General features: G+C 56.7%; 2 protein-coding genes across 2 annotated transcripts in view; one reads left to right on the forward strand and one right to left on the reverse strand.

The window, feature by feature from the left end:
* PITPNM2 (phosphatidylinositol transfer protein membrane associated 2) overlaps positions 1–4,298 on the forward strand; it is a 108,209-nt gene extending 103,911 nt beyond the window's left edge. The window contains exons 20-21 of the mRNA XM_044685404.1: positions 962–1,090; positions 1,365–4,298. Coding sequence (XP_044541339.1) covers positions 962–1,090; positions 1,365–1,688 — 453 coding nt within the window. The 3' untranslated portion in view covers positions 1,689–4,298. The remainder of the gene's footprint in view (positions 1–961; positions 1,091–1,364) is intronic.
* A 223-nt stretch (positions 4,299–4,521) lies between these two features.
* ARL6IP4 (ADP ribosylation factor like GTPase 6 interacting protein 4) lies at positions 4,522–10,945 on the reverse strand. The gene is made up of 6 exons (XM_044673201.1): positions 10,820–10,945; positions 8,078–8,263; positions 6,987–7,289; positions 5,789–5,906; positions 5,025–5,094; positions 4,522–4,926 (listed from the first exon to the last, which is right to left on the reverse strand). Exons 2-6 carry the CDS (start codon positions 8,250–8,252, stop codon positions 4,870–4,872), a joined length of 723 nt encoding a protein of 240 aa, XP_044529136.1. The 5' UTR covers positions 8,253–8,263; positions 10,820–10,945; the 3' UTR covers positions 4,522–4,869.
* Positions 10,946–17,226: the final 6,281 nt, after the last annotated feature.

The following is a 17,226-nucleotide window of genomic DNA, read 5'->3' on the forward strand; positions in this document are numbered from 1 at the left end:
GAGAGGGGGAGTAATGGGGGAGAGGGACAGCATTACAAGCAAGAGAGAAAAAGATGGGAGAGGAGGGAGGGAAAGAGAGGGACGGGGAGAGAGGAGGGGAAGAGAAAGGGAGTGATGGGAGAGCAGGAGAGGAAGAGGGCGGAAAGAGGAAGCAAAGCATAGTAGACAAGGTGTAGGTTTTAGAGCCAAGAAGAACTGAGTTCAAGTCCTGCTTCTGATACTTAATAGCTCTATGACCCTAGGCAATTATAATAATAAGTACCATTCAGAGAGGGGACTGGGAAGGAATAAGCATAAATAAACCCTTCTGTGTGCTGGGCATTGTGCTAAGCACTTTACAGTTATTATCTCATTTGATCCTCGCACAACCCTGGGAGGAAGATGTTACTATCCTTCCCATTTTTCAGATGAGGAAACTGAGGCAGACAGCAGTTAAGTCATTTGGCTATGGTCATACAGAGCTAGTAAGTGACTGAAGCTAAATTTGAACTCGGGTCTTCCCTGATTCCTGGCTGCCTCCAGGACAAGCCCTGGAAGCTTTTCTGTGCCTCTTCGGTCTCTGAAGCCAAGATCCTATCCAAGGGGCTAATCTGGCTGCTAATTGGTCTTCTGTTGGGCCACCAAGGCCAGAGCCTGGAGAACAGGTGGAACCTGCCAAAAGGCACAGCTAGGCCTGAGGTCAGGGCTGACTCCCTCCCTTCCTCTCAGGATGGCTTCTTGGGGCTCTTCCTTTGGGGCTGCACTTCTGGCTCTCCCACTCAGACTCGGCCGGCGTGCCGGGCACATGTGTGTGGGGGTCGCTAGGCTCGGTTTGGAACTGGAAGGGCCTTCCCAGGCCATCGGGTCGGCCCCCTCGTGTTGCCGGTGCTAGCAGCCGAGGCCCCCAAGGGGAGGGTTTCAGCCGGTTTCCGGGCCCGAGCCGCAGGCCCCCCACTAAGCTGGGCCGTGCCTGTCCCCGCAGCTCCACATGCGAGTGCACGCGGCCTACGGCTCCACCAAGGACATCTCCGTGTACAGCTCCATCAGCCTGTCTCCCATGCAGATTTACATCGTCGGGCGTCCCACCAAGAAACTGCAGCATCAGTGCCAGGTACGGGGTGGGGGCCATCTGGGGGGGGGGCTCCCCTGCAGGGTCCCTCTCCTCCTCTTCTTCCTCCTGCCCCTCGCCTGCCCCTCACCCCGGCAGTCTCCTCTGACCGTAGCGGGAGCCCCGGGTCCTGGGATGCTCCTGGGGCGATTCACAGCGAGAGGCTCGGGAGGGGGAGATCCCCAACTCCGGGACAAAGCCGTAACGTAGGAGGAGGTGGGGGGGGCCTGGCCCCTCGGGCCGGCCTCCACCCCCCCCTCGCCTGTCCCTCTCCCAGTTCATCACGGAAGGCTACGCTGCCCACCTCGCCCAACTCAAGTACAACCACCGAGCCCGGCCGGCCAAGAACAGCACGCGGATGGCCCTCCGGAAAGGCAGCTTTGGGCTCCCGGGCCAGGGCGACTTCCTCCGCAAGCGGAACCACCTCCTCCGGACCATCTCGTCCCAGCCCGCCGGGCCCAGCCACAAGCACGAGAGGACGCACAGCCAGTCGGACAGCGAGCGGGAGCGGGAGCGGGAGCGGGGCCAGCGCAGCATGAGTGTGGCCACGGGCTGCTGGGGCCGCCGGCCGGAGGCGGGGGCCCCCCCCGGACCCAAGTAGAGGTGCCCGCCTCCCCCCTCCCCAGGAGCCGGCCCCCAGCGGCCCCGACGCAGGAGGTGTCACCATGGTGCTAGGAGGCGGGAGGGACAGAGCCACGTGGGCTGTGGGTCCGGCGGGTTGAGGATGGAGGACTCGGACCCATCCCGGGCCCTTCCCAGGGCCGTCTCGGCTCGGGCCTCGGGCGGTCAGCGGCTTCTGCCACAGACAAGCACAGGGCACGGCCTGTCTCTGCTCCCAGGGGTGGGAGACATCGAGCGGTGACTCCAGGCCCCTTCGGCCCCGGGGGCTTTCCAGACAGCCTCCTCTAACCCCACCTGGCCCAAGGAGCAGGGCCCGACCCCGGCCTCCGGGGAAAAGGGGTTCCCTTGTAGGCAAGGCGGGAAGACGGGGACACCCCCTCAAGGACCTTTCATCAGGGCCCTGTTCCCCACGGTTTGGAGCTTGGGGTCTCTCTGAAGCTGGCAGCATCCTGCACCTGCCCACAAATGCAGGGAAATCACCCCCCTCTTGCCCCATTTCGGCCCCCGAGAACAGACCATCCATCCCGCCGTACCCCCCTCTCCCCACCGGCGCCGCGTAGACTCTCCAGAAACAACACACACACAGACAGCCCTGCGGCGCCCTCCTCCCTGGGCTCCTCCAGGGGCAGGGCCGCCCCCCGTGCATCTGCGCCGCCCCGGCCCCTGCGCCCCGAGTTCTCTCCAGACACAGTAGCAGCTCCCCAGGAGTTCCACGTGCTTCTCTGAACTCGTCACAACTGTAAAACCTCATCGTTCTCCGCACTGATGATGTCGAGGATGGAGCCCTGCCGGCGCCTCCCGGCCGTCGTGCACAACCATTAAATACTCTGCCGAGGCCCGAGCGTACCCGAGTGTCGTACAAAGCTTAGGAAAAGGCCATATTTTCGTTCCCGCGAGGCCTCTCCCAGCCGGCCTTGCCTCCCTCCCTCTCTGGCCCTCTGGGAGGAGGGTGGGGGAGCCCCCTGGGTCCAGACCAGCCATGAGCACCCGCCCCGAGCGGCCAAGCCAGGGTCTGGGCACCCGAGGCCCCGACGCCCGCCTCTAGGCCACGGAGGTTCCCCGCTGCTGCTGCCGCTGCCGCCCACTGCAGGCCTTTCTATTTCTACTTTTCCCGTCACAGGTGGATTTCTGAGGGCTGCTTTGGGCTCTTTTTCAAGAGAAAATCGGGCGGCTTTGGTTTTCCTTAACGCTTCCAAGACCAAGGGCAGCCCCCCATGCTTTGGGCAAACCTAGCACTGTGAAGGCAGCCCGTGGGCTCTGGACCCTCGTCCTGACGCGCAGGCCGGCCTGGGGAGGCTCCGGCGACCCCTCGGCCCGGCATTAACAAACCGTAGCTGAACTTCTCCTCCATCCGCGGGCCTCGGGGGCAGATTTTTAAAACGCTGATGGGTTCCCCGTGAGAGTCTGGACCGAGTCCTTCGTCTCTCCTCCTCTGCCGGCTTCTCCCAATGGAATCGGACTTCCCCTCCCCCCGCCTCGCTGCTCCGGGCGGCCCCAGACTGGGCCCAGAACCAGATTCTTGGGAAGGAGTCCCGTGCCCGGCTGCTGCGGATGGCCTTTGTCCGACGATGCCCGCCCAGAGCATTCTGTACAATGGGGGGGGGGGGGGGGGAAGAGGGCGTTTTCTCTTGTGTAGATATTGTAAAGAGGAAAAGTCTCCTGTAAATGTCCAGAGAAGTGGTATATTCAGAGTGAAAGCTATTTATTTTGTGTAGGGAAAATGTCTGCAGGCCCGACTCGCCGCACAAAGCCAAGTCCGTTACCGTCTCTGCAGAGTCTCCCCCATCCCGTCCCCCTCCCCGACCGTCACAGCCTGGGAGCCCCCGTGGAGCCGAGGCTCAGACCCGACTGCAATAACGGGCCTCTCCCGGCGCCCCCCGTCCCGCGGCCGGCCCTTCTGCCATGGGGCCCGCCGCCAGCTCGGGCTGGAAGGCTCCCGTCCCCGCCGCCCCTTAGGCCAAGGACACGAGCAATAGCACTTGTCTCCATCGGCCTCACCGCCATTTGTCCAGTGTGAGCGAGCAGGCCGGCCCCGGGCCCGAGCAGACCCTCGTCCATGTTTCCCCCAGAATGGGGGGGCTCCCTCCCGCCCCCCTCCCTTCGCCTTCCTCCATCACCGACTCCACAACGTAGATCTGCTGTTCGACAAAGCATTTTTTTTTAAACGGAGACACTTTTTTTAATACCAAAAAAAAAAAAAAATGTTTACAGCATCAGAAGACAACCAGTGACGACCAAAAATCCTCCGAGTAGCGCGTCCCCCGCCGCCGCCGCATCGCCCACGTAGACGGCACCGAGCCTTAGCCTTCCTCCTCCGGGCCTATTGGCATGCCCGAGCGTCACTTTTCTATCCGCCACCTTCGGCCCCTTTTCTTCAGAGGCGTCTTTCTCGGCCCGCCGGCCAGCTCGCCGCATCCCCCGGCTCCATCTCGGCCCCCTCCGTGTGTCCCCATCTCTCAGCTTGTGTGTGAAACCCCCCACGGACGACTCCCTTTTCTCCTCGCTGTCAGTGCATTGCTCCGACGCCTGGCTGTGTAGACTGTACACGGCGTCGCTGTACATTACACCAATAAAGGGAAGCCTTCTTTCCCGTGTCTCTACTGTACGCTGGACGGCGGCACCCGGGGAACCAGTGTAGATGGCCCTGGGGGGGAGGCGGCCACCCCACCTGGCTCTCCCCACACACAGAGCCCCCACCCCCAGGGAGAACCGGGGGCCAGGAGGCTCGAGTGAGGCGGCCACCCCTCCTGGCTCTTCCCCCCCCCCCATCCAGAGACATCAGGATCAGGAGCAAACAGAGACCAGACACGGCCTGAGGCTGGGCTGGCTTTATTGCCGGGAGCAGGGGGGGACGAGGGTTGAAGCCATGCCATGCTGCCGAAGCCCCGCCAGACCGGAGGGCCCCGAGCCCCCGCCCGGCTCCCCTTGGGTGCTGGCTTCTCAGAGGGGCCCAAGTCTGGGGAAGAGGAGGGCGAGGCCAGCCAGACGGCCCCAGGCGGGGCTCCTCTTCCCATGCAGGGAGCGGCCACCCCGGCCTAGGCAGCTGCTCTCCATCAGGCCGGTGGAACCGTCTTCCAGCCTCAGCATCGTCCCCAGGGTGAGCCGGCAGGTCGGGGCAGGCCCGGGGGCCCGGGAGGTCCAGGAAGGAGGCTGGGGGGCTCTCACTGCAACAGACCTGCACGAAGCTGGAAGGCCAAGCCGTCCCCCCTGGTGGCTTGCTGGAGAAAAGAGACAGAGGCTGAGCTTGGGGGAGGAGGGGGGACACCCCCAGCGTGCGCGGGGCCCGGGCAGAGGGCGGCCGGAGGAGGGCGCCTACCTTGTTGATCTCCTTGTGTCTCTCTTTGGTTACGATTTCTTCCAGAACTTCTCCGTCCCCCTTAATGAGTCTAGAACAGGAGAATGGGTCGGTGGGGGGCAGGGGGTTCCCAGGGGTTCCCCAGGATCTCGGAACAGGAAGAGCGGGGCCACCCCCACTGCCGGGCCAGGGCCTTCCTCTTGCCCGGGTCCGGGGCGCTGGAAAGGGAGGCTCTGAGGCTCTCAGGATGCCGAGCGGCCCCCTCAGACCTTGCTTCATGCTCAGGGTCCCTCCCGTCTCCCCTCCTCCAGAACAGGAGGCAGGATGGCATTCAGAGCTGCCAGTCTGGGGAGGAGAGTGTCCGCCGGAACCTCCCAGGGCCCCCGCCTGGCCGCGGCTCGCCCATGCAAAGACCGCATTATTGGACGGAGGAGGTCGGGTGAATTGTCTAAGGCCACCTCATCGGTCAGTGGGCAGAATTTGAATCCAGCTCCTTGCTCCACCTCCCAACCCAGAGTCGGGCTTGGTCCTGTGCTGGTTTCTGAGGGAGCCTCCAGGGCACATGTCGGGGCTTGGGGGAGGCCCGGCCCCAGAGGGATGGAGAAACCCATCCGAGGAGGAGCTGGCATCAGCGGTCCAGGCTTTGGGTGCCAGGAGCACCCCTGCACCCCCTGCCACCGCCTGGAGTAGAATGAGGCTCCCATGGGCCTTGGGCTCCTCCCCCCAGAATGACATGGGAGCAGGGCAGACCCCACCCCCCACCCGGTCCCTCAGGTGCCCCCTACCTTGTCCGGCCGGTCTCGGGGTCCACCACTTTGCGAATGATGCTCTGCCGGGCATCCCACTCCTCTTTGGTCATCGGCTTCATGGCCTGGATGCGGGACTTCTGCTCATCTGTCAGGACTAAGCCCATCCCCAAGAGAGAGGTCAGTGGTGGCCGGACAAGGTCCGCCCCAGCTGCCCAGGGAGGCAGCGCCCCTGGGGGAGGGGACCGGAGGCCCGAGGAGGCCTGAGGAGGCCCGCAGTGAGGGGAGGAGACCCTCGCAGACAGTCTGAGCCACAAGGCCGGGTGGCCTTTCAGGCACTAAGCCAGAGCCAAGGGGGCAGGGACGGGAATAAGCCTCCATTAAGCGCCACCGACGTGCCAGACTGGGCCGCCCTCTGTCACGCCGGGGCCAGGGCCAGGCTCTCAGGTTCGTGCCAGGCCCCGCTGCTGGGCCGCAGTGCCGGGCAGCGCAGGAGGTGTGAACGTGGCGCAGTCTGGCCTAGGCCTGCTCTCTGTCCTGGGGCTTCCCCTGGGGAGGCCGCCGGGGAAGTGATGAACGAAGTGAATCAGAACCCCCAGCCGGCCCGAGAAAACGTTCCCTCGGCAGAAATGGGGGTTTCCGTGGACCAGCACCCGGAGAGCAGCTTTTTTGGGGTGGCAAAGAACGGGCCGCGGGGCTCGGCTGAACGAGCGGGGCGCCACAGAGAGGAGGGGGACAGAGACACCCAGGCCCCGGCGCCAGGGAAGAGGGCAGAACCCCGAGAGTGGACGCGGCCCCAGCGGCATCACGCGGTCAGCTGCGAGGTCCGGCGGCCTAGGATGTGCCTCATGCGGTCTCCCTCGTCTCCTCGTGGCACTAATGGCCGATACGGAAATATTCGGCCCCTTTCCACGTGTGCCCTATTGCTGCCTCCTCGGCGGGTGGGCGAGGAGAGAATTTGGAACTCAAAAACTTTCTTAAATGCTAAAAATCAGTCACCGAGTTTTGAAAGGGAAGGGGGGGGGGGGTGAAAGGCCGGCCGAGCCCTCGGGCCGGGGCTGTGCTGGGCGTTTGCCCGGGGACAAGGACCACAGAGCGATGGTCGGGGGGGCTCCCGATAAGGAAACCCTCTAGCAGAGGCGGCCGGGGCGCCCGGCCAGGAGGGGCAGAGGCAGGGCTGGAAGTGGGAGCTCCCCGCGGGCCCCCCAGGAGAAGCGGGTCTCCGGGCCGCCCTTACCTGGGCCGCTCTCCAGCAGGGGCTCTTTGCGCCACTGGTCCAGCGAGGGGCCCGGCATCTCCTCCGAGGCCTTGGCCCTGGCCGCCTTCTCTTTCTCCTTCTTCTTCTTCTTCTTCTTCAGCCTCTTCTTTGCCTTCTTGGTGCCCTTCTTGTCCTTGCGCTTCCCTCGCTTCCTCCTGCCCGCACTGGAAGCCCCCGAGGAGGAGGAAGAGGAGGAGGAGGAGGAAGAGGAGGAAGAAGAGCTGGAGGAGGAGGAGGAGGACCTGGGCCGCCTTCTCTTGCGGGCTTTGTCCCTGCTTCTCTCTGCACGTGAGGAGAGGCTCACATTGAAGGAGGCCCAGCCCCTTCCCCTGCGAGAAGCAGCCACACTGGCTCGACTCCCTCCAACGGCGCACGGCACAGAGCCCAGGCGCCCTCTGCCTCCCCGCTAGGCGATGCTGGTTCTCCGAGGGACCCTCCGGCCCCCCGACCATGAGGAGGCGGCGGGGGTGCCTGGGCTTCTTCCAGCCCTGCAGATCTGCCCCGGGACCTCTCCGGGCCTGTCACAGGAGGGCCTCCCTGCTCTGTTGGGAGCCCACGGCCTCGGCCAAGCTGGCCTCTCCCAGGGGAGGCAGACACCGGCTTGGAGAGGAGCCAACCAGGACCTCCTCCTCGACTCTGATCCGACCCCACAGGCCTCACAAACACCTTTCGTTTCCCACCTTCAGGCCTTTGCACAGGTTATCTGCAGAGCCCTCCACACTTCTGTCTCTCAGAATCTTTGCCTTCCTTCCCTGCTCAGCTCAGGCGCCCCCTTCTCCAGGAAGACTTCCCTGATGTGCCCCTGCCTGCCCAGCCCAGGTGTTGGGGCTCTCCCACCTCGCTTTTCCTTACATCATACTTCCTAGTAAAACCCCAGCAGAAGGCCAGCTCCCTGAGGGCAACGACTGCCTCTGGTCCTTGTTTCCTGGACATCTAGCACTGGGGCTGGCCCGCCTGCCCAGAGAGCTGGAATACACCCCAAACACTGCCACCCCCTCCCAGCCAGCAGGGCCCAGAAGAGCCACAGAGGTTCCGGCTCCTCCCCGCCTCCTGGCCTTCCCCATCCTCACCTTCCCCATCTGGGGCCAGGCTGGTCCTCAGGCCCTGAGAGCCTGAGGCCGAGGGGCTCCTTCCAGCATCCTTACTGCTCTTCCTCCTCCTCCTCCTCCTCTCGGCCCGCTCTGGCCCTCGGGAGCTGCTGCGGCTGCGGCTCCTGCCGCGTTTGTGGGAGCGGCCGTGGGCCATGCCTGCGACAGCTACAAAGGAGGAGGCCCGTCAGGTCTCAGGGAGGCGGGAGGGGCATCTACCGCCATACGACCCCCCCAGCATGGCCAAGGGGGGCGGGGGGCCTCCTCTGTAAAATGAGAGGCTGAGGACCCCTCTTCCTGCCTGGACTCCCCAGCGTCTCCCAGCAGCACCCAGTCACAGCCGGAGAGGCGAGGAGCCGAGGGGGCCGCCTGCCTCAAGAGGAGGAGGCCAGTTTGGCAAAGGGGAGGCTTCAGGAAAGGAGCAGTTCTGGTCGGGCATGGCTGGAGCTCAGGACACAGGGCTGAGGCCGTCTGTGGAGAACTGAGAGAGGGAGGAGAGAAGCCGGCCTGAGCCGCCTCAGAGAACACCGAGGGCCCTCCAGAGCCCAGCCGGCCCCACAATCAGAATCCTGGTCCTGAGCGGAGACCCAGCAAAGGAGACCAAGAAGGAACAGCAGCCAGAACAGGGCTCCAAGGCTGGAGGGAGGGCAGGCCATGGGAGAGGCAAGGTCCGAGAAGGGAAAGCCTCTGGCTACAAGGACTTTAACTGGGAAGAGAGAAATGAGTGGGAGGATGAATCTGGAAATAACAAGCACTTATTAAGCACCAAGGATGTGCCAGGTACCAGGCGTGGAGATACGAAAGGAAAGCAGCCCCCACCCATCTGGAGCTTATATTCTAACAGAGAAAAACAACAGAGTGTCTGAGGAGTCAGAGGAGCTCAATGAACCCAGACAGGGCCACACTCTTTTCCAGAAAAAAAAAAAGAGGGAGAGTCAGGAAGGGAGGCTGCAGTGAGGAGTCCACTTGGCTTAGAGAGGGGGGTCGGGTGGGCCAGAAGGGACAAGGAGAGGCTTGTTCACACCTGGGCGTATTTGCAGGCCGGGAGAGATTCCCCCCAGTGCCTGGTCAGCAGAGCAGGGCTCTGAACCTCCCGGCCATCTGGGGAGGCCTGGGGGCCTCTCCTCCTTTAAATGCATGAGACCGAATCTAGAGGATTACAGAGGAAATAGACTAAGAGTTTAGAAGCAAGTTCACTAAGTCCAGCTTAAGAACCCCTGTGAAAGGGAGCCCCCCAAATTCTGCTTCACTCTCTGAGGAGCTGTCTGTCTCCTAACTGCAAAATCCCAGGGGCCTCTTCTCATTCCTCACACGCCCTGCTCTCCCTGGCTGACAAAGGGGCGACTCCCTCCTGCTAGGCCAGGGCTTCTGAGAACATGTCCTCCTTCCCCAGCTCTCTCCTAGTTCTTCTACCTGCCTGAGCACCTCTGCCTCCCTTTGTCTCCCCTTCCTCTCTGTCTCTCTCCCCTCCCCACCCTCCATCTGTCTCTCTTCTCTCTTCAGCAGTTCTCTCTGTGTACATGCAGCAGAGGGGACTCAGCGGGCCTTCTCAGGGTGTGAGCCTGGGCGAGTGACCTAAGCCCTGCCTTGGGGTAAGAGCCCTGGACCCGGAGAAGTCCCAGATCCAGGCTCCCAGCCCCCTGTCACACTTAGAAGCTGTTTTCAACCTCTCCCCAGTTGTCAGGCAACAAGAATTGCTACTAAAGACTGGGGATACAAAGAAAGAGCTCCATAAGGGCAGGCACCAGTTCATGTTGTTGTCAAGTAGGTACTTAATAAACACTTATGGACTGTTTTGTATCCCCACTATTGGGCCATCAAGCATGAGTAAGTGCAGAACAAGCAGTGTCTTTGTATCCCCACTGCCTAGCAGGAAGCCAGTAGGAGCATAATACATGCTTACTGACAGCCCTGTACCCCCACTACTTGAACCTAAAACCTAAAGGGCTTAATAAGTAATCATAGACCATCTTTTAACCCCACTACCTAAGAGAACCAGGCATACAGTAGGTGCTTAATAAGTGCTTATAGACTAGCTTTATCCCCACCACCTAGCAGAGAGCCAAGCGAACAGTGGGTGCTTAATAAATAGTAGATCGCCCGACTACTCTCACTGCCTAGGCCAGTTACACAGTAGGTCCACTGACAAACAGCCTGGCATAGAGCAGGTGCTCATTAAGTGCTAGAATTGGAATGAATTTTCCCGGAATCCTCTAGTCAGCCTTCCCCTACCTCGACCATGGGGTAATCACAGACACCTTTTTTATGGTGGCTCAGACCTTTATTATCTCTCCCCTAGGCCACAACAAAGCTATTACTACTATCCACATTTTACAGAAGAAACTGAGCCTCAGTGGGGGGGGTCAGGCCTAGGGTTACACAGCCAAGAAAAATGGCAGGATCGAACCCAGGCCAGACCCCAGGGCCAAAGAGCCAAGATGGGTTGAGAAGAGGTAAATAATTGGGGGGGGAGGGAGGGGCGAAAGGGACGATCCACAACCTCGCTACGGCTCCTTTAAGAGCTCCGCCTACTTTCAGAGGGGAGGGAAAGATCTCCCGGGGCAATCACCGGCGCAAGCGCACTGAACCGCCCTCCGGAGAGGCGCCCTGTTTCCCCACCCTCCCCCCCGTACGGAGGGTCGGTGTCCCAGGGAAGACCTTCCCCCAGCGCGGAAGAGCCTGGGTACCTGGCAGGCCGCGCCCCCCTCGCCCCGAGGTTCTTACCGTCTTTGGAGGAGGGTAAGCCTGGGCCTGCTCCGCTGGGCTGAACGCACTGCTAACGACCCATCGGGACAAAACCGCCCGCAGGGGCCCCGCGGAGCCAGCTCGAGAGCTGAGCCTGGCCGCGGGGAAGAGTCCCTCTCTTACTTCCGGTCCTCCAAAGAACTTCCGGAAAGGGAGGGAGCTTGCCTTGAGCTGATTTGGGGCGCCAGGGGGCGCCCGAAGGCCAGGAGAGGAAGTAAGCTCGCTTTATCCGGTAGTCGCTGGGTGTCTCAATGCATAGCGATGGTTATAAAGACCTGGATTCGAATTCTAACACATTTACTAGCTGTTGAGCCCTAGGGCACGGTTTAACTTTCTGTCTTACCTCAGTTTCCCTTTCTTTTTTTAAAACCTTTCCTTTCCGTCCTGGAACCAAGTATCGGTTCCAAGGCAGAAAAGCACTAAGGCCATAGAGATTAAGCAATTGTCCAGGGTCACACAGCTAGGAAGTATCAGAAGCCAGATTTGCCTGGGATTCTTAACCTATAAAATGGGGGCCTGCACCCTCCACCCCACCCCCAGCTCTGTGCCACACTGTGAACTCTGCTCCCCTACAACCCCACCTCGGAATCGCCCATTGCCACAAAATCAACAGGTCTCTGCTGCATGTGAGCCCTTTCCAGTGCTTTACCCCAGCCACGGGAAGGAGAAGGCGCTCCCATTGGATTGCTGGGCAGAGGGGCAGGGAAGTGAGGAATGTCTTCAGGTGCATGGAGAGGTGGAGGGGAGCTGCTCTGGCCTGAGTCGGGAGACTGCAGATGTCCCCACAGAGAGGGCACTTGCTTGGTTTCCTTTGTAGCCTCAATATTTTATTCTATCCATTTAACATGATTCTGAACTTTCACAGAATGGCCAAAGGGGCCCATGCTATGTTAGAAGTTCACACCCCCTGCATTAATGGCCTTCAATGCCCTTGAGTTTGGTGGTGCCCTACTTTCCCAGGTTTATCTCTTCTCTGCCCTCCTCTTGGCTGAACTTGACCTCCCATCATGCCTTTGTCCACACTCTTCCCTATTCCCGATCATCCAGCCCATTAACACCCTCCCCTCATTAACACTTCCTTATTCCTGAGCTTCCACCTCCTCCCCTAGAATAGGTAGCCATCTTCACCTTCAGACGGCACAAGAGACTGGGGTTTGTACCTCCCTAAGAGGCAGAAGGGAGTAGGGGGTCGAGATCTGGTCTTGGAATCAGAAAGCACATCTCTGATTTATGCTGGTTGCGGGATCTTGAGCAAGTCAGCTTGCCTCTGTCTCCCACTGTGACCTTCCAGCTCTTTAAGATTATTTCAAGGGCCAGTTCAGTGGACTGAGAGCCAGACCCTAGAGATAGGGATCTTGGGTTCAAATGTGACTTCAGACACATCCCAGCTGTGTAGCCCTGGGCAAGTCACTTAATCCCCATTGCCCAGCCCTTATTGCTCTGTGGCCTCAGAACCAATACACAGTATTGATTCTAAGACAGAAGGTAAGGGTTTGTTGCTGTTTAAAAAAAAAAAAAAAGATCATTTCAGAGAAAGCACTGATCTATTTCAAAAGGGAACTTCCTAGGCTGGAAATTCCCTGTCCTAAGCCTATGAAATCCCAGCATTTTAGGTCTTATCCTAAGATTCCTTTCAGCTCTAGTTTTTGGGATCCATGAAGTAGGTCAGTGAACAGCCATCAAATAGTGGATAAGAATGCTACCTCCAATTTAAAATATAGGGAGTCCCAAAAGTCCTAGTGCAGCCTTAATGTTTAAGAACTTAAAACTTTTCAGCTACTTTGTACAATCAGAATTTTTTTTAATTATTATTTTTTAATTTTTTAAAACTCTTACCTTCCACCTTAGAATCAATACTGGGTATTGGTTCCAAGGCAGAAGAGTAGTAAGGGCTGGGCAATTGGGGTTAAGTGACTCATCCAGGGTCATACATTGTGACAATGAGATTAAATCTAACTTGCCCATCCTTAATCTAATCACCAAAGATGAGAATATCCCCATTTAATTCACAAGTTGGGAGGTCTGTGACCCATGTGTGCTAGATTGAGTGATGAATCAGAATTGACTGACTGCCCCCTAGGCAGTCCTAAGAAAAATGTCTGTTGTCATTGGACACCTAAACTAAGAGGAAGGCACAGGTAGTGACAAAAGAAATGGCCTGGATAAATTAAGAGAACTTCTGGGGCTTGCCTTTTTTGGCTTTCTCTTGTTCCTGACTTGGACCTGGAAGAGCACTGGACCTGGGACCCTGAGACCTTGGTGAGACTATTCTTAAATCTTTCCCTTAGAACTACATGTGGTGAGTGAAAAAGGATGACTGACTACCTTAACTTCCCTGGAGGTACTAGCCTCCGGGAGGCTCCCTTGATTGGGAGAAGCCCTAGTGGCTAATCCCCTTGTTAATTTACTTTTAGCCTCTCCATCTGGGCCTCTGGAGCCCTATAAGAGTAAAGCCTAGACTTGACTACGAATCTAGTTTGTTAAGTTAGATCTCTTACTCTACCCTCTTCTAGTCTCTCTACTTCCACTCTCTCCTATATATATATATTTTTTATTTTAAACCCTTAACTTCTGTGTATTGACTTATAGGTGGAAGATTGACAAGGGTAGGCAATGGGGGTCAAGTGACTTGCCCAGGGTCACACAGCTGGGAAGTGTCTGAGGCCAGATTTGAACCTAGGACCTCCTGTCTCTAGGCCTGGCTCTCAATCCACTGAGCTACCCAGCTGCCCCTCTCTCCTATATTTTGTAAATAAATTACTAAAATCATTTTAGGAACTGATATTCAGTTCTTTGGTGACCACACTTTTAAATATTAATATGTCCAATCAAAATAAACCTTTTCTCTCTTACAGCATCTAGGAAGGGTCTGAGGCCAAATTTGAACCCAGGATCTCCCTTCTTCAGGTCTGCCTCAAGCCACCTAGATGCCCCTAAAATTTTATTCTAGTCATTGGGCAGTCATAGTTTATTGAGGAGGGGATACCATTGAGTAGGTCTCCTGATGGACACTATTGCCTCTCTAATGATATCATCTATATGGAAACTGAGAGAAAGACACTTCCAAGTTATCCAAGGATAAGGAATCTCCTAGGACAGTGATGGCAAACCTTTTAGAGATGGAGTGCTGGGTCCATCCCCACCCCACCCCCCAGATACTGTGCCCCTCCCCCCACCAAGGGCCAGGCATATCCTGGCCTCTCCCTTTAGCCCATACAGAGGAGGGAGGAAAAGCTCCCATGGGGCTGCTGGGTGGAGGGGCAGGTGAAGTAAGGAATGTCCTCAACATGTAGAAAGGGGTGTGGCCTGAATGCTCTGTTCCCCTCCAGCTCTACTACCTGTGAGCCTCCCACCTTACCCCCGGTGTGCTCTCTCTGGGATGTTGGGTGATGTGAAACAATGTCCTTGGGTCTGGTGGAGAGGAGGAAAGGAGCAGCTCTGCCCAAGTTCCTCTACCTTTCTAGTAATGAACTTGGGGAAGGACCAGTGCCCATAAAGAGCACTCTGGGTACCATCTCTGATACCCATGCCATAGATTCACCATCACTGTCCTAGGACCTGTGTCTAGACTAGAGCAACGTGACCCTCCAGCCTGGCTGACCCACAGCTCTGCTCATGGTCTTCATCACTTGTTATCTTCATTTTTGAGAACAGCTTTCCCATCTCCAATCCATCCTTCACATCTCTGAACATGTAACATCAATGGGAGCTCCATCCTCTTTACTCAACTTGGCAGACAATAGGGAGGCATCAAACAGCAGACTGAGCCCCGCATCCACCACTCACTACCATCCAGCACTATTCCACCTTTCCATCCTCCTAGGCCCTCACTGTGAGCCATCTTGTGCAACTCTTTCTTCTCAGAACCTCCCCAGATCTTGTGTTTCTGGGCCCTTGTTTTATTCCCTCCACCCGGCTGCCTTCTTCCTGAGATCTGTCTGCCCAGACCCAGCTAAAATGCCCCAGTTTCTGGGCAGCTGGATAGCTCAGTGGATTGAGTCAGGCCTAGAGACAGGAGGTCCTAGGTTCAAATCCGGCCTCAGACACTTCCCAGCTGTGTGACCCTGGGCAAGTCACTTGACCCCCATTGCCTACCCTTACCACTCTTCCACCTAGGAGCCAATACACAGAAATTAAGGGTTTAAAAAAAATAAAATAAATAAAATGCCCCGGTTTCAGACGGATCCCCCCTTCCCATCCCAGCCTCTTGGATCTTGTGTTGTCTCTACCTTACAGCTCTCCCAATGTTCACAGTACAGCCTATATTATGGTAACAGTATAGTTAGGTTACATTATTAATTATATAGCTATCATATAGTATAACATAGCATACTATACACTATTATATCTCTATAAATGGTTACTACGAACAATAGCTAAAGTCCCTCATTGGGCTATGGGATCCCTCTCTGGCCCTCATACAATCCCTAGCTTCCTTCAAAGTTCAGCACAGGGGTCACTTCTCCCACAAAAGCCTTGACCTTTACTCCCCATTTTTTTAAACCCTCACCTTCCATCTTGGAGTCAATACTCTGTATTGGCTCCAAGGCAGAAGAGTGGTAAGGGTAGTGTGTAAATAGAATTAGCTCTAGCCCACTCATAATCAAAACTCTACTTACCCTAGGCATAGAGATGATGTCATCCCCACCTCCCTTAGTGGGGAGGGGAGATGAGTTACCCACACATGACAATAAGTAACAAATCAAGAACAAGGGACTGCCCTTTGGGCAGTCCAAATCAGTGCAGAAGCTGCCATTTGTCCACTTGAATTAGAGGTGGACCCACAGGAAGTGATAAAAGACACCATCTCTTCAAGTATGTTGGTTACTTCCTGTCGAAGGAAGTTCCCTCTTTGAACTTGGAGCTGAAGGATCTCGGCTGGGACCTCAGGCAGCTGCTACTCTGAATGGTCACGTGGGTAAGTTAGGCTGACTTCCTTGGCCTACCTTGGCGATTTTCCAAGACTCTACCTTAAGTAGGCTCCGGCCTATCTGATTGCTAGGCCTTGTAGCTTGTAGCCTAATTATTTAGCCTTTTAACCTTCTCTCTCCATCCAGGCCTCTGCAGGCCTGGACTAGCCTCTCCCTCTATTTCCCTACCTTTTACCTTCCTAATTGTAAATAAACTACCTTAACCCGATCCTGACTTGGGTCTATTTTAATTACGGAATCAATCTGAATTGTTGATTCCTGGTGGCCACACTTTAATTATATATCTATAAATACCTGAAATTTCCCTCTTACAGTAGGCAATGGGGGTCAACTGACTTGCCCAGGGTCACACAGCTAGGAAGTGTCTGAGGCCAGATTTGAACCTAGGACCTCCCGTCTCTAGGCCTGACTCTCAATCCACTGAGCTACCCAGCTGCCCCCCCCCCCCAATTGTTTTTTAAAGCCTTATTTTCTGTCTTAGATTTAAGATTGGTTCCAGGGCTAGGCAAATGGTGGTTAAGTGACTTGCCCAAGGTCTCACAGCTAGAAAGTGTAAGAGACCAAATTTGAACCCAGGACCTCCCATCTCTGGGCCTGGCTCTCCATCCACAGAGCCACCCAGCTGTTCCCTTGTGTTATTTCTCAAAGATACTATTATGAGAATTTATTTTTCATATAGTGTCTGAATTCCTATATATTAGGGAGAATTACTGTGTATTTCTGCCTGGGATAGGGGTCAGAGATACCATCCATGCTGCTGCTTTTTGCTTTTTCTTTGTGTTTTGGAATCCAAAGGAATGTCTTCCTTTTTAACAGAATTGTTTAATAATTGAAGGGGACGAGGGTTCTCTTCCTGTAATGGGAAAGGTGAGGGCTGGATAGGTGGATGGCCAGCTCTTGAATGGCCATCACACATTAAAGATGTCTTGGGATGGTTGAGGGACTGAATAAAAAACGAGCTCCTAAAATGTACTCATTGGACTGCAGGTAATGAGAGCTGCTAAGGGGCCCCATATCACTTGGTCAGGGAGGATGCTGGCCTAACCAATAAATAAACCTGACTCTAGATCACTAAACTTGTATTCCTATCCCAAAGTCAGCCTCCATTTTAATCCTAATGGGCCTCCGTGACCGCATGTAAGCTCCTCGAGAGTAGGGAGCCGCCACCTGTCTGTACCCTTGCACACAGCATGGGGAAGGGGCCTGCCTTGGTTCTCCATCTCCCTCTGCCTCAGCCTGACAACAGGGAGCTTCTTAGCCCAGGATCCAAGGCCTCCGCCACGTGGCACTGTCCTACCCTGCCAGCCTTCACTCTGCCTGTGACTTATTACAGGGGTTTAATTAATGTGGATTGGATTGGTTTGAACTGTCCTGGATCATGTGGCTTGGCACTGCCTGGCAGGTCTTCAGCTGTGCAGATCTAAACAGAGTGAGCCTGGGCAGGGGCTTAGTATC

This window comes from Gracilinanus agilis, chromosome 1 (assembly GCF_016433145.1).
Source record: "Gracilinanus agilis isolate LMUSP501 chromosome 1, AgileGrace, whole genome shotgun sequence".
Lineage (NCBI taxonomy): Eukaryota > Metazoa > Chordata > Mammalia > Didelphimorphia > Didelphidae > Gracilinanus > Gracilinanus agilis.